Source organism: Panicum virgatum, chromosome 3K, assembly GCF_016808335.1.
Source record: "Panicum virgatum strain AP13 chromosome 3K, P.virgatum_v5, whole genome shotgun sequence".
Lineage (NCBI taxonomy): Eukaryota > Viridiplantae > Streptophyta > Magnoliopsida > Poales > Poaceae > Panicum > Panicum virgatum.
Window position 1 is genome coordinate 28077283 of NC_053138.1, and position 14336 is coordinate 28091618.

The window sequence follows — 14336 nt, forward strand, 5'->3', positions numbered from 1 at the left end:
GGAGTAGTTTTTTCTAATGGCACTGTAGCATGTGGGAATTGCCTCTCTAATCATCTTTGTTAACCATGTTATGCAATGACACATACTACTAGAGAAAAAGAGACGGCTAATTTTAACCCAATGTATCTAACACATTGGTTAGTTATATGGGAACTAGTAACATTGGTGCAAGCTCAAAGAAGATCCTACCAATTACAAGGAACATCATCCCGGGCATTAATTCTGAAATCAAAAGTTATTTACATACTCCGTCCTTAACCGGCTAACCCTTCACCGTAGTCAGGGATTGGAATTCAAGAACTATTTGAGCACGAAATCAAGAAAAATTTTAGGACTATCCCTAGCAGAAAGGGACATACTATACGATGAAAAAAGAACACCTAAATTCCTGAGTCTACTAATTATCAAATCGATCAGTCGAACGCCCAGGGGTTCTCCTTCCTGATCTCTTCCTCCTCCGGCGTGAAGTCGTTCTCGATGCCGAAGTACTCCCGGAGCTCCGGCACCGTCTTCCCCCTGATCCTGCCGGCGGCGCACTGCATCGCCGCGTCCAGCAGCTCCTCCGCGTGGAGGTAGTTGGCCGCCAGGGTCACCTCGAACAGCGCCTCCTTCGCCATCTTCTCGAAGAAGGCCTTCTCGAACGCCCTCTTGGCCTCCTCCGCCGCGGCGCCATGCTCCCTGTTGAGGCACTCGAGCACCATGGACATGGCCGGGGCCTTGACGTTCGGCAGCGGGACGCCGCCCTCCACGCAGCCGTCGTCGATCATGTTGCTGATCGTCCCGTACTTCCTCGCGACGGACACCGCCACCGCGAACTCCTCCCCGTCGCAGCAGCGCAGCACGACCTTCTCTTCTTCCTCCTCCGACGTGGTGCCCATCGTCACGGCGGCGGGGCTCTCCGGCTCGGCCGATGACATCGTTGGGGTAGGTCTTCTCGTCAACAGGCGAGACGTTGGCTGCTGCAACGGACTCGAGCTAGGCTGCCGCGATTCTTGTTGCGATCCTGCCCAGGGAGAGCGAGGCGGCGGCTACTCGGCGATATATATAGGGTAGTGGTTAGCGGGCACGACGCGCAGGCGACCAGGCGTATAACTATAACCAGGCGTGCGTAGTCGAGTTGGAGAAGGAGACCTGGGCCCATCCGGGACACCGTGCATGGCATATGGAAAGGTCTGAGACGGCCGGCCTTCCGATCGTTGTGCGGCATAAGGCTAGTGATTCGGTTGATTCTGGCCAGGGCTTGATGATTCTACATAAGTGCTTTTTTGCCACCGTGCGGAGCATTAAATTAAATTCATGAAATTTTAACAAAACTTCGCTAAGATTTTAATGAAGATTTCTACAGTATCCAAACTTTTGAGTATTTTGACTCTTGACAAGCGCTCAACATGAGCACGCATGTCCATGTGATAAGAAGTTACAAGGCATTCTGAAAAGAAAATATGAGCATCGCGTAGCAACATGCTTACAACAAAGCACAAAACACAAAGATTTTTCCTCACACGTAGGTACGTGCCGTCGTACGGACCTTGCACTACCCCCCCCCCCCCCCCCCCCCCCCCAAAAAAAAAGAGAAAAAGAACGCGACCTGTTTTACTGCATTTATCATCAGAACACCTAGAAAGCATGCTTTTTCAATCATAACTGGTCCATCCACAAACAGAACAGCAGCGTTCATACAGATACAGTCAGATTCAGAAGCTCCACCACAGATGAATCTGCTTTGCAGGCACCATCCAATTGCATAGTGGAATGGCAGCTGGTAGCGGCAGACAGCGAGAAGAGATGCTAATTTTGTTGGAAATAGACAATTGTTGCACCTTCTCATGGATCCAGGTTTTACTTGTGAGATACCATGAAGCCCTCTTTTAGCAAATTGCGACCACATTCATTCAGATATTAATTACCTCAAACATATTCAGAGCCACTTCTTCAGTCAACCGAATAAAAACAGCCTACTCTTTTCACACAGCAAACAAAGCAAACTTCAATGACGCCTTTAAACAATGATGAGTTGAGGATCCTCCCAGATAGAACGTGATCCTTTCAGAATCTACACATCCTGAAATGTTGAATCAAAGAATGACTATTAAGTCAACAAAAGGCATGTGGCTTCCTGGTTTTGCAGTCAGGTGCCCTATGGCCCCCAACCATGTCATGTCATATATATGAATGCAGTCCCAGGTGAGTGACACGGTGTGTGACAATGGCAGTATTATTCAAAATTTCAATGAAAACAGAGGCCGTTAATGTCTACAAAATACGAATCTACAACACCACATTCCTTTCCAACATACAACTGTAGCAATTATCCATCTTTCTACCAACCACAGGTGTGACTTGGTGGCTTTTTAATGACATGTATGTAGAATTGAATTCAATCTTGCCATTGTTTTCACAATATTTCTGCAGCAATTTGAATGTTCCACATCTTAGTTTAGAACAAATAGAACAAAGAAAAAATATATTCTCCAATCTCACATGCCGGCTTGAAAAGAGAAATCAGCATAAAAGTTAACCGTGCTATCCATGAACGAAAACCCACATATTTCAGTAGAACTGTATGACTCAAGTAAGAACTTACGGTATGCCTACATGATCACAGTCCACGAGATGAGCACATGTTAACGGTGGCATGAAAGGCTCTGCATGGAAGTGAATAAGCTCTTTTGGACTTCTAAAACCTACAACTTCATGTTCATCAATATGTGTACAGGTTTCGCATTTGTCTCTTTCTCACTATAAATTCTTGCACATATGCTTTGTGTCAATTTCTTCAGACCTGATTGACCCATATTCTTCTACATGTGATGGTTGTCAGAGAACTGCAAATAATAAGGTCTAATTTCACCTTCAGCTTGTTTATCTTGAATGGTTCCAACAGAACATTCCAGATACATTTATACTAGGAAAAAAGGTTGTCATTATTTTGTGTTGTTTTTCCCAAACACAAAACTGGTGCAATAATGATGTAAGGCTAATGATGACCTTAATTTGCATGAATTGTCTTCACCTGAACTTGATGGATGAAGCATTAGTTACCATACAACTGTCCTAGCTCCAGTCCTGCGCAAAGTTTCAAAAACTTTATGCTAAAGATGAACAATAGGAAACTGTGAGTGCAGTAAACAAACTACCTGATAGGACAATGTGCTGGATCCAAGCAGAATAAAACCAATAACTTTGGACCTTCCTCACAGTCTTGGACACCAGCTTCTACACAACCAATGACCCATCTTCATAATGGCACTGTACTTACTACTTAGTATAGTCCAGCTGTACAACCTTGGACCTTTTGACAGAATACTTTGCCATCACAACAAAATATAATCTGACTATGTGTATGTTTCACCAGAACAAGAGAAAGAAAAACTGTGAGGTGGTGCCCAGTTTGACCACCCAAATTGTCAAGAACAGTTCCCTTCCTGGGGACTATTGGTAAAAAGGCAGGGTGCTATTCTCCAATATTCTTTGAATCTTGAAGCAATATATACTCCATAAATAACATAAATGTAGTGACAAAAAACTGAAAACAAAAACTAAAAGAGCACATGTACTCTAACCTACACAACAACAACAAAAAAAGACACAAGGAAGAATGAACACAGAGCTCGGTTATACATGTACCCATGTAAGCACGGTTGGCAGTTGCATGGTGGCATGGGCAGTAGTACAAAATGAATTGGACCACCCAAATTGCCAATTGAGGCAGAATCTGTTTATTTTAATTGAGGCAGTCTTTTATTCAAATAAAGTTGGACCGCCTCAAATGATCCAACTGGATTATTATACATCACATTTGGATGGAAACACATGCATTGGTAAACCTGCAACCTTGTGCACACCACCAAATACATTGAGGCTCTGCTACCAATTATTAAGTTCTACTTTTAGTCCTCTCCAAGCTGCATGATGGGTCACAACTTACAATACAATTGTAGATACATCGTGGAATGGACATAAAGACAATGAAACCTGTCGGTGTTCTTCAGTGCATGTCTAGCCTGCAGAATTTTTTTTTTTTGGAAAGACACAAATCAATAACAGACAATGCATGTATTTATTTAGCCAGTAACAAGGCACAAACAGGACTGAACCAGATAGTGTGTACACCTAATGATGACAAATATAAGTTTGGGCAGAGCCCTTGATTTTACATGAACAAGTACTCATACAGCAGAAAATAGCCACTAAAATTAAAATACTGAACCAGTTAGGAGATGAGAGAAAATTATTGCTTCATGCAACACGAAATCAATTAAATAGAAAATGGGAGGACATGTTTAGACGGCAACCAAAATTGCAAGACAGCATCACATCTAGGTACACAAAAACTAGATATACATAATACATGAGGGTAGTCAGGTAGAAAACAAATGTTAGGAACTAAGATAATACTTGTACATCAGAAATTTAAGAGCATACCTTAGAATAAATCAATCTGAGGATGAAGACTGCCACCACTTTACGCAGGAGCAATCTGATTGTAAGTATAAACAAGGTTTGACTCGGTTGGTGGATAATGGATCTTCAAAAACATTCCTTTAAGTTGATCGTGAGAAGTCATCTCCTCCAAAACCTTATCTTCTGAAATCAACTTAGAACAGTGCTCCATTTCAGCTTTAGATAGCATGTTCCTAACATTACTGAACTCGTCTTCTGTAGAGAAGACCAACTTGGACAAGTGATCCTTTTCCGCTTGCCTGTCATATTTGTCACCTTCACCTGTTCCATAAGTTATCAAATTGTATGTATATACAAATTTCTTCTGGCCTATCCTAAACGCTCTGCTGATGGCTTGCCTTCCAACAGCTGGGTTCCAAACAACATCTAGAAGCACAACTCTTGAAGCTCCTGTCAAGCTAATCCCTTCACAGCAAGCTTTTGTGGATGCAAGTAACACCCTGGAGTCATTTTTTGGATTATTAAAGGCTTCAATCGAAGCCTGGCGATATCTCGGAAGGATCTTTCCATCCATTTGAAGAATTTCCTTGCCTTCTCTCCACTTAAAGAACTTGCGAAGATGCTCTTTTATCAGTTCTAGTGGCTGAATATATTGGCTAAAAATCAAAACCTTCTCTTTTAGTGCCTCACACAAACGAACAACTTCGATTACAAATCTGGTTTTTACCCCTTCATAGGGATTTGACCTCAATCTTTGAAGCATAGGTTTATCAATAAGTGAAGCTTCCTCCTCAGACATGTTAATGGCTGTTACAAGGGAAGGGTGTGTAGAAGCTAAAGAAATGACATATTCATGTTCAAAGTTGTTGCCAGAACCAATGTTTTCCACCTTTCTAATAATACTCTTTTGAAGGGGAAGTGGTTTCAGAATAATCACACTCTCTCTGAGCCCTGGAAGAGTTCGAAGAATGTTACCGTTATGGATATGAACAAATGGTTTCAATATTGATCTTACTTTCTCTGCATTGTCATCAGTTACATTGCTAGTTAGTGAAGCCCAAACTCCTTTTTCATATTTATCAGAAAACTTATCTTTTTGCTTCTTTGAGACATAGTGCCTTCGACCCAATCTTGCTTTAGTTAGAAACATTTCACCAAACCTGGGCCTTACCAAACAAAGAATGTTGTAAAGCTCAAGAAAATTGTTCTGAAACGGAGTTCCAGATAGAATTATACGTTTCTCTGTTTTAACATTTCCTAGTGTCTTCCACATGACACTACGATGATTCCTAGGTGTGTGTCCTTCATCAAGAACAAGCAAGCCAGGATTTTCAAGAAGAATGCTTCTTACTTTGTTTTCTTCTGTGCAACCAGGTTTTTCAGATGTTAATTTCGTATAAAGGCCATAACTTATTCCAAGAATACCATGCCCCTTGTTCCATGAAAGCAGTTTCACAAGTCTTGTCAACTTTTCTGTCCGATGTTCTTTCTTTATTAACTTACATATGTCTCGGTCCTCTTTTCCAGTGTAATCAGCTGTATTCATTATATGAAAAGGAATATCAATATTCCATTTCTTAAATTCCTCATCCCAAGCAAAAAGCATCCCACGAGGTGCAATAATCACTGGCCGGCAGTCTGGAAACACTTTCATATATGTCTGGATAAATACAATTGCTAATCGTGTCTTCCCTGTCCCTGGAGCATGACAGATCACACATCCTCCAACAACATCAGGCCTTGCTCCATGCTTCAGCTCATCAAGCCTAATATCACCAACTAGATTCGTCCACATAAATTCAAATGCTTCACGCTGATGCTCATACATAGTACTAATGACACCTGGAATCAGATCCCACACTGTTCCATATAGATGGAAATCTTGAGTGTGCTCGGTGCCACTGTCTGCTTCTTCATAAAGGTCATGAAACATCAATGCATTCTTCACACCTTTGGCATTTGGCCACGCAGATTTTTCGGCAAAACCTGACACCTGAAAGAAAATATTAGTTAAATGACCAGACTTACAAGCTTGTACTGTGGAAAGCAAGCTAAATGCATTATGGTCATAAAAAACTTACCAATGATGGGAACATGAATTTGATTTCCAGATTTACTAAGGAACAATATCTGCATCTGATTCCAATTTGGTCATCAATGATAAATTCATGCTTCCCTCGAGAACAAGGTGTTACTGGTGCAAGAGCAAAATCTAGTTGATTGCCCTCATCTTGACCCTACAAAACAGGATAAGCTAATAAGTTCAGTTTGTCCACTTCCACTGGATATAACTAGCATATCAAAGTGTCCGGCATGATGCAACTCTTGCATGACTGCAAGAAAATAAACAGTAAAATCAAGCAGCATATCCAGGATGTATGACCTTGAAATGCCATCCCACATTTTTACACAAAAATGGTAGGAGATGTTTATAGTTTCTAAAAGATGAAAACTTTTTATGCTTGTTATGTGGGGTAAGACCTATCATAGCAGGTGTAAGCGTACCAGAGCTCCTTCAATGGCAACAGATGCAACCCAACGTGGCTAGGCACTTGGAATATTCAGTTAGTTAAGAAATAGTTTGGTTTTGGTTAGGAGATTTGGTTTGTTAAGACAGCAGTATGGTTTATTTACGGAATTAGAGTTGCTAAGAACAGGAGTTTGACTAGGAGTTGTAAGATTGCAGAAGAAGCGCATTAATCCGGCCAATATATAAGGCCATCGATTGTACCTGGGAAAGGCAAGCAAGATTAATCTATCTCCTTCTACCTCTGTCTTCAACAAGCGTAGAGCAGTCAAGGCTTGACCTCGACCCTCTGCTGCCAGTATCTGGCCAGGAACTCTTGGCCATACTAATGCTGAATAGAGAGTAAAAATCTACCAGTATCATCAGGTATGAAGAAATGCTATGTATGTTTGAATCAACTCAATGATATCAAGTTAGTAAATTGCACTCCAAAAAGAACAAAATGAAACTTTTAAGAAAAAACAAACAAACATCTCTGCTTCCTATTTGTCTTGGAACATTAACCATAGTGCCATTCACAAAGATCATAATAAATAAATTGTTATTTACCCTTAAGGCTATCACCCAAAAAGTTACAGTTCTGAGTTTCTGCAGAACACCTTTTAAGTGCACCTTTTTATCTTGCAGAAAACCCTTTTAATCTTTACTAAGCTACTCTGTTGTGGCAAATGATGTTGGTTTCCTGTGTATTAGCTGTAAACTATTATGTCATAGACCACTATGTGAACATTGAAGAAGGTAGCCGAACTGAAGACAATGCAGAGGGAACTCCTTTTTTTTTCTCGAATACAGAGGGAACTCCTTGTAATGCTTTAATGGTTCTTTTTATGTACATTTTCAGCCTCACTTGTGTTTGCTGAAGAAGGTTTGCTCCTTTGCTGTGTTTGTGGACATTAACGTGCAAGGTTCTAAATGAACATGATACATAGATATTGAAGCTATTGGTCAGAGAACCACCCTGTCAAGGCGGAAGCTGCGGGTTCCACCCCATGTTTATAGGTTGAATGTCACGTGCAAAGGCTTTTCAGAGAAGTGTTGTATTTATCACACAGCGCTCAAATGATTTAGTTCTTCTCTTGTTGCTATGCAAGTGAAAGATGTGGACAATTCACACACAAGAGGAAAAACACAAATAGTTTGCTTAATAAAGTTAGCTCTTGCAGTTTCTTATAGGTACCTATGTCAATCCATATAAGGTACAAACTTATACAAGATTTGTTGTTTTTTTCCTTCTTATAGAGCTAAAAGTAAACTAGAGTGGATCCGTTACATGATAGAGCTCTCTGCATGGAATTCCACGAATTCCATGACAATCTGCCTCAAGTTGGACATTATTAATTTTATCATAGTTCCAGTCATAGAGTTGGTGTTCAAATAAATCATCCACCATATATTTATTTTCTCCAAGTGTCTAAATGAGTACCAAGTAAATGAAAAACAGTACCATACATTTGCAGAAATGAAAATGTACCTCGTCATCATAATAAGTGCCAATATTCTCTGACTCTAAAGCAAAGTCAAAGTCAGCCCACAACATATCCATTGCACCATCTTGCTCTGGTTTGTCAGCTGGTACCAAATCTTCATCTCCAAATGAGAATACCAACGGATGCATTTCCTTGAAAGTAAACTGGAGCTGAGGATTCTGATCAAATGGCAAAGTTTCTTCATTTTTATCACCGCTCATTTTATCTATCAAAAGCTTCAGAAGAGACTGTCTCTTCAGCATGGTTGCATGGCCAGATTTCTTGCCTGATTTGGACAATGGATGTTTCTTTTTCCTCCCAACTTTATGATCACCATCCTTGAATCCATACCTTTTGATCTGGTCAGGACCCGACGAACTCGAATCTGAGTCCAAATCCCGCTCATACAAAGGATGTGTCTTCATCTCAAGCTTAACCTTTTTCCTCCTCTCAAGCTCCCAAGTAAATCGTGATTGCTTTTGTTGCTCGGTAAATGTGTCATTGCCCACAGCCGCAAGGTTCCATCTGGTACCTTTCTTAATGGAGATTGGCTGAGAAATATCGACACTTGCATCTTCATCCTCCTCCCACTCAATATCATATCTTGAGGTAGGAACAGTAGTATCCCCATATCTTGAGGTGGGAACAGTAGTACCCCCATATCTTGAGGTAAGAACAGTAGTATTCTTATGTCTTGAGATAGGAACAGTACTATCAATCATGTCTTCATTGGATGTATAAATCCTGCTCTTGAGTTTCCTCCTCTCAGCCTCTTCCTCTTCCTCTTCCTTTTCTTCCTCATCCTCTTCCTCTTCCTTTTCTTCCTCATCCTCTTCTTCATCTTCATCAGAAGTTTCACTACAGTCATCATCATTGTTGTCCTCTTCATCAAGTTCAACTTCTGTGTCCTCCTCCTCCTCTTTTGGCTCATCAGACAATGCCTCAAAATATGGATTGTATGATAGCCTATCCTGAATCATCCCCCATGAAGATCGAGTTCTCCATGCAACACAAGATGGAATTGTTGGTAACTTGGCTTGGACTGATGCCTTCCTGGAGGGGGCACTACTCACATTTTCAAGCAACTTGACTTCTTCGTCATCAGAGTCTACAATTTCTACATGCGAGCCCTGTTGAGTAGAACCTGGAGCTGCTTCACTCTTTGGTTCCACCTCATCCTTGATACCTGCTTCCTCCGCCTTTGCCTCCTCTGCATCCTGACACCTCCCTTCACTCAAAACAACATCATGGTTCACCAAGTCTTGCATTTCCATCTTATCATGGTCTTGTATTGGTTCTGTCATGCCACCTTCATTAGCATCATCCATAAAATCGCCATCATCTGCATCATCATCAAACTCCATCTCATCCTCTGCTTCCCAATCCACTCCATCTGCATCCAAATCTCCACAATTGCTGTAAGCATGGATTATATCTCCAGCAAGCTGCTGCTCATCATCATCGAACTCCATCTCATCCTCTTCCTCCCAATCCACTAAATCTGCATCCAAGTCTCCACCGTTGCTGTAAGCCCGGATTACATCTCCAACAAGCTGTTCCTCCAACATCTCGTCGTCATAGTCACCTTCAAAGGGTGCCATCTCATACACCACATTCACAATCGATGCCTGCTCTCTGTTCCCAGAATCTCTCGTGTTCTCGTCGATAATAGAGCCATCAACTCGCCCAACTACCTTATCAGCATCACCTTCCACTTCCTCTGCATCTCCCGAGACCACCTCGTCCTTGCGACGATTCAAATCCAAAGCAGTGACCTCCCGGGCTACGCGAGGCTCCGGAATCTCGTCCACACCAGTGGCTCTGCGACGATCCCTGTTGCCCTTTTTAGCATTGGCGCTTCCCGTGCGAGCCTCCCCATTCCCGCCATCAGAAGCGTCATCGCGTCGCCCGCCGTCGTCATCACTTTCATTGCCACGTGACACCTTCACCCGTTCTCCACGGGCTGGCGCCTCCACCTCTGTTTCCGCCTCCGACTCCGACTCCTTGCCCCTGCGCTTCCGCGCGCGGGCCGTGCTCGCTGGCTTCGACGGTCGCCGCGAGCGGTCGCGCCCGCGCCGCCTATCTCTCGGCGTCGACCCCGAGGCCCCGGCATCCTTGCTGCCCCGGCCACCGGACGCCTCCGCGACATCCGAGCTCGCTCCCTTCCTCCTCCGCTTCGCCCTGGGCTCCTCCGGCGCCGCCACCGCAGCCTCCATCGCCCGCCTCCGCGATCGCGTCCGCATCGCCACCGCCCCGGCCGGCACCATCATCGGCGGCGGCGTAGCCGAACGCGGAGGCGAGGCAGCCGCCTTCGAGCCCCCGCGCCTCCCCGCGGCGCCACCCGCCGCCTCCCTGCCGCCGCCGTCGTCGTCGCCGCCGCCGCCGAGGTCGATGACCACGACCGGCCCCTCGCCGCGTCGGCGGCGCGCGCGGGAGGAGGAAGGCGCTCCCGCTCTTGCCGCCGCCGCCGGGGACTCGCCGTGGCGGCCGCGGGCGCGCCGCCCGGCGCGATCCATGCGCGCGTGGGTGGGGGCGGCGGATTCTGCTGCTGCAACGGCGCGGGCGGCACGGGGGGAATTGAAGGGTGTGGGGGGGGGGGGGGGGGGGGGTAGTTGGCAGTACGGTGGGGGAGAGGGAGGTTTATGTGCCCCCGGGAGGGACGCTGACGGGTGGGCCCAGGGAGGGGTTTGGGGAGTGGCGCTCGTGGGGGCGGACGACAAGGAGAGAGAAAAGCCCGGGAAACGGCGGGCGGGGGCGGGGGGCGAGCCCCGAGGCCAAGGATGGGGTGCGGCCGCGCTTTTCCCTGGCCGTCGCTGTGGCCGGATGCGGCGCCCGGGAATCCGGGATGGATGGATGGCGGGATGATGCTTTGCTCCAGCGTGCCCCGTCCCCGTCGCCCTTCCGCCGCAGCGAGCCCGTGGCAGCGGGAGGGGCAGAGGATTCTTGATTCGACAGCCACGCACGCATTATTCGATTCGCAGATGTTTTTGGAAACGATCGATGATGGGAGAAATCTGCGGTGGAATATTCAGTTTTTAGGTAGTAGCTGTCAAATTACGCGGAAAGCTTTTTACCGTTCGTGTATAAAATTTACATCCATAAATATCACATCGAATATTCGGACACAAATATTCGGACACATGTATAGAGATTTAAATAAAATTTATTTACAAATTTTTTTGCACCGATGGGCGAGACGAATCTAATGAGTCTAATTAATTCATGATTTGAAAATCATAGATTAATTAGGCCCATTAGGTTCATCTCGCGATTTACAATCCATCCGTGCAAAAAGTTTTGTAAATAGATTTTATTTAGTACTCCGAAATAGTAAGATTCTGTTTCAAAAATTTTACCTATAAACGTCTAAACACAACCATTATGTTCGATTCCATCAATAGTGTCAACGCAACGTGTTATTTTGCGTGTAAGCTTATTGTAAACGTGTATATGGTTGATCTGCAAAAGCAAGTGAAATTTGAGTGATTTATTATTAAGGGGGGCACCATGCCTAAATCTTTTTCAGCTTACATGTAGGCTAAAGCTCTGAGACTAATGCCTTGTCCGGTTTAGAAAAACAAATGTTGGGAGGGACTGAAATCTAGAGGGACCGAGCGAGGGAGGATTGCATGCATAGTCATTTTTGTCCACGAGGCGTGGGTTATATGTGTTTGATGTTGTAGATGATTGGATAATTCAACTCGTAGGATCTGCTTTCGCTGGACATGATAAACATTTCTTGTTGAAAATTACTCCATAACACTGGAGTACTCTACTTCACTATATGCGCACTCAGTGTTCAAAACACCTTTAAAGCTAATACAAGAACCTTTGTTAAACAAGCACAACTATAGCATGACCATAACGGAATATTCTCGCCAAAATATTGCCAGGGGTCTAAAATTATATTAAAGGTATGAAATGTGTATGACATCTATTTATAAACCATGTATGTACATGACATCTATAAAGAATATTTTTAACGACTTTTCAATCGGAAATCAGGTGCTTTTTAAGTGGATTCCTATTGGAAATAAGTAGTGTTTTTTAGTGGATTCTTTATTCCTTTAGGAAAGTAAATGCATCAAAGCATTTGTGTAGTCGTTAGGGTTTAGGAAAATAAATGCATCAAAGCATTTGTGTAGTCTACCACATAAACGGAGGTGCTTGGTTTTTTTTCATGTTTTCACTAGTAAAGTATAGGTTACACATCATTTTATGCATAAGTTTGCTACTATAGGTTCCTATCATAATATGTTATTATGCATACGTCAAGGTCCAATATACATATAACATATTGTTGGTATATTTTAACATTTATGACAAACAAAAATGATCACCTTTAAAGCTTACAAAAGTATGCTATTAATATATAAATATTGGCGCATATCTCTCCGGCATTTGTAAGGCATGTGGGGTATGTGAAAAGAATATTCACTGTTCACATACCCCATAGTGTGTGATGTTTAATTGGGCGTTGTTTAGTTCTCTTCAAAATTTTACAAGATTCTCCATCACATAGAATCTTTCAATGCATGCATGAAGTATTAAATGTAATTAAATAAAATAACTAATTACACAGTTTATCTATAATTTATGAGACGAATCTTTTGAGCCTAGTTAATTCATGGCGGAACAATAATTATCAAATAAAAATGAAATTGCTACAGTGCTTTACACCTAAAACTTTATCCATCTAAACAAGTCCTGAGCCATCTATCATCATAAAGATCACATGCATGAACTGCACACATCCCCTTTAAAGTTAGCAAAAGTAACTTTTTCAGAGATAACTTGTTTTTTAGTGCTTGGTTCTCCGTGCGGCATTCCTCGAAATCTACTGACCTTTGCCTGACCCGGCCCTATAGTTCCTCCCAAGCATGTTAGTCTTATCTAGAGCAAAAATCGAGCTTAAGCTTGTGCGTTACCATTAGAGCAGGGCTAGCAATATCGCCCACATGTTAGTCCTATATCTAGCACAAAAATCGAGCTTAAGCTTGTGTGTTACCATTAGGCCAGTCTCAGTGCAAGGGTCATAGGAGTGTCATGATTATTAAATACTATGACACATTAGCAAAATTACTGATTTGACAACAGAGTTAAGAGGAGAGAGAGGACATAGGTCATCACTGTGACCCTCTCGTGGCACGGTTGCCAAAACCATGACACGAGGATGACACCCCCACTGAGAATGATTTTTGTTAAGTTCTAGTGCATTTGATCACACAACCATTATATTATTTTAATGGTGTAAGGTGTCTATGAAACTGTGCTATAATACTGTACACTGAGAGTGACTATATCATTTCAGTGTCAAGTTTATGTGGCACTTTTGATAACTGTGCGATGACATTTTCTATTGAGACCGGCCTTAGAACATGACTAATATCGCCCACTAGTGTGCTGCAAGGATCCACGTCAATAGTGGTGGAATTTGGTGGGACCCACTAGCAATTATTGCTTTCCCTGGTGCATTGGTGCAGCAGTGGTGCTAAGGCCCTGTTTGGTTCATGTGTAGTACTGCTTAGCACACATTTTTCGAGAAAAGAATCTTTAATGCATGGAGTACTAAACGAAGTTTATTTGCAAAACCTTTTCACGGATGGGTGTAACTTTTCACGACGAATCTAATGATAGTAATTAATTGATGCTTGGCTACAGTTATGCTACAGTAACCATCCTCGAATCGTGCGGTCAAAGACCTCATTAGGTTCATCTCGCGAAGTAGAACACGACTGTGGAGTTAGTTTTATAAATTACCTTTATTTAGTACCCTTAATTATTGGTCAAAATTTTTGTGCTACTTGCGCTAACCTAAACCAAACAGGGCCTAAGGCATGCAACGTATCACAAGTATGGGAGCGTGTTTTTGCCAGACTTCGAGCGGGCGCATATATAGCGAAGGGCTCGTTCCGTTCTCTCATCTCCTTTCTCCTTCC

General features: G+C 43.2%; 2 protein-coding genes across 2 annotated transcripts; both read right to left on the reverse strand.

The window, feature by feature from the left end:
* Positions 1–89: 89 nt before the first annotated feature.
* On the reverse strand, positions 90–994 carry LOC120701375 (SKP1-like protein 14). The gene has a single exon (XM_039985453.1). The coding sequence runs from the start codon at positions 915–917 to the stop codon at positions 414–416; it is 504 nt and encodes a 167-aa protein (XP_039841387.1). The 5' UTR covers positions 918–994; the 3' UTR covers positions 90–413.
* Positions 995–3678: 2684 nt separating this feature from the next.
* On the reverse strand, positions 3679–10724 carry LOC120698812 (SNF2 domain-containing protein CLASSY 4-like). Its single transcript, XM_039982551.1, has 4 exons — positions 8403–10724; positions 6486–6641; positions 4426–6397; positions 3679–4004 (listed from the first exon to the last, which is right to left on the reverse strand). Exons 1-3 carry the CDS (start codon positions 10665–10667, stop codon positions 4466–4468), a joined length of 4353 nt encoding a protein of 1450 aa, XP_039838485.1. The 5' UTR covers positions 10668–10724; the 3' UTR covers positions 3679–4004; positions 4426–4465.
* Positions 10725–14336: the final 3612 nt, after the last annotated feature.

Excerpts from the sequence above, each read along its gene's own strand:
- LOC120701375 (XM_039985453.1), bottom strand. The coding sequence starts at position 917 with ATGTCATCGGCCGAGCCGGAGAGCCCCGCCGCCGTGACGATGGGCACC.
- LOC120698812 (XM_039982551.1), bottom strand. The coding sequence starts at position 10,667 with ATGATGGTGCCGGCCGGGGCGGTGGCGATGCGGACGCGATCGCGGAGG. Across the intron at positions 6,642-8,402 it reads GCACTTATTATGATGACGAG|GGTCAAGATGAGGGCAATCA; the intron begins GTACATTTTCAT and ends CCTGTTTTGTAG. Across the intron at positions 6,398-6,485 it reads AATTCATGTTCCCATCATTG|GTGTCAGGTTTTGCCGAAAA; the intron begins GTAAGTTTTTTA and ends ATTTTCTTTCAG.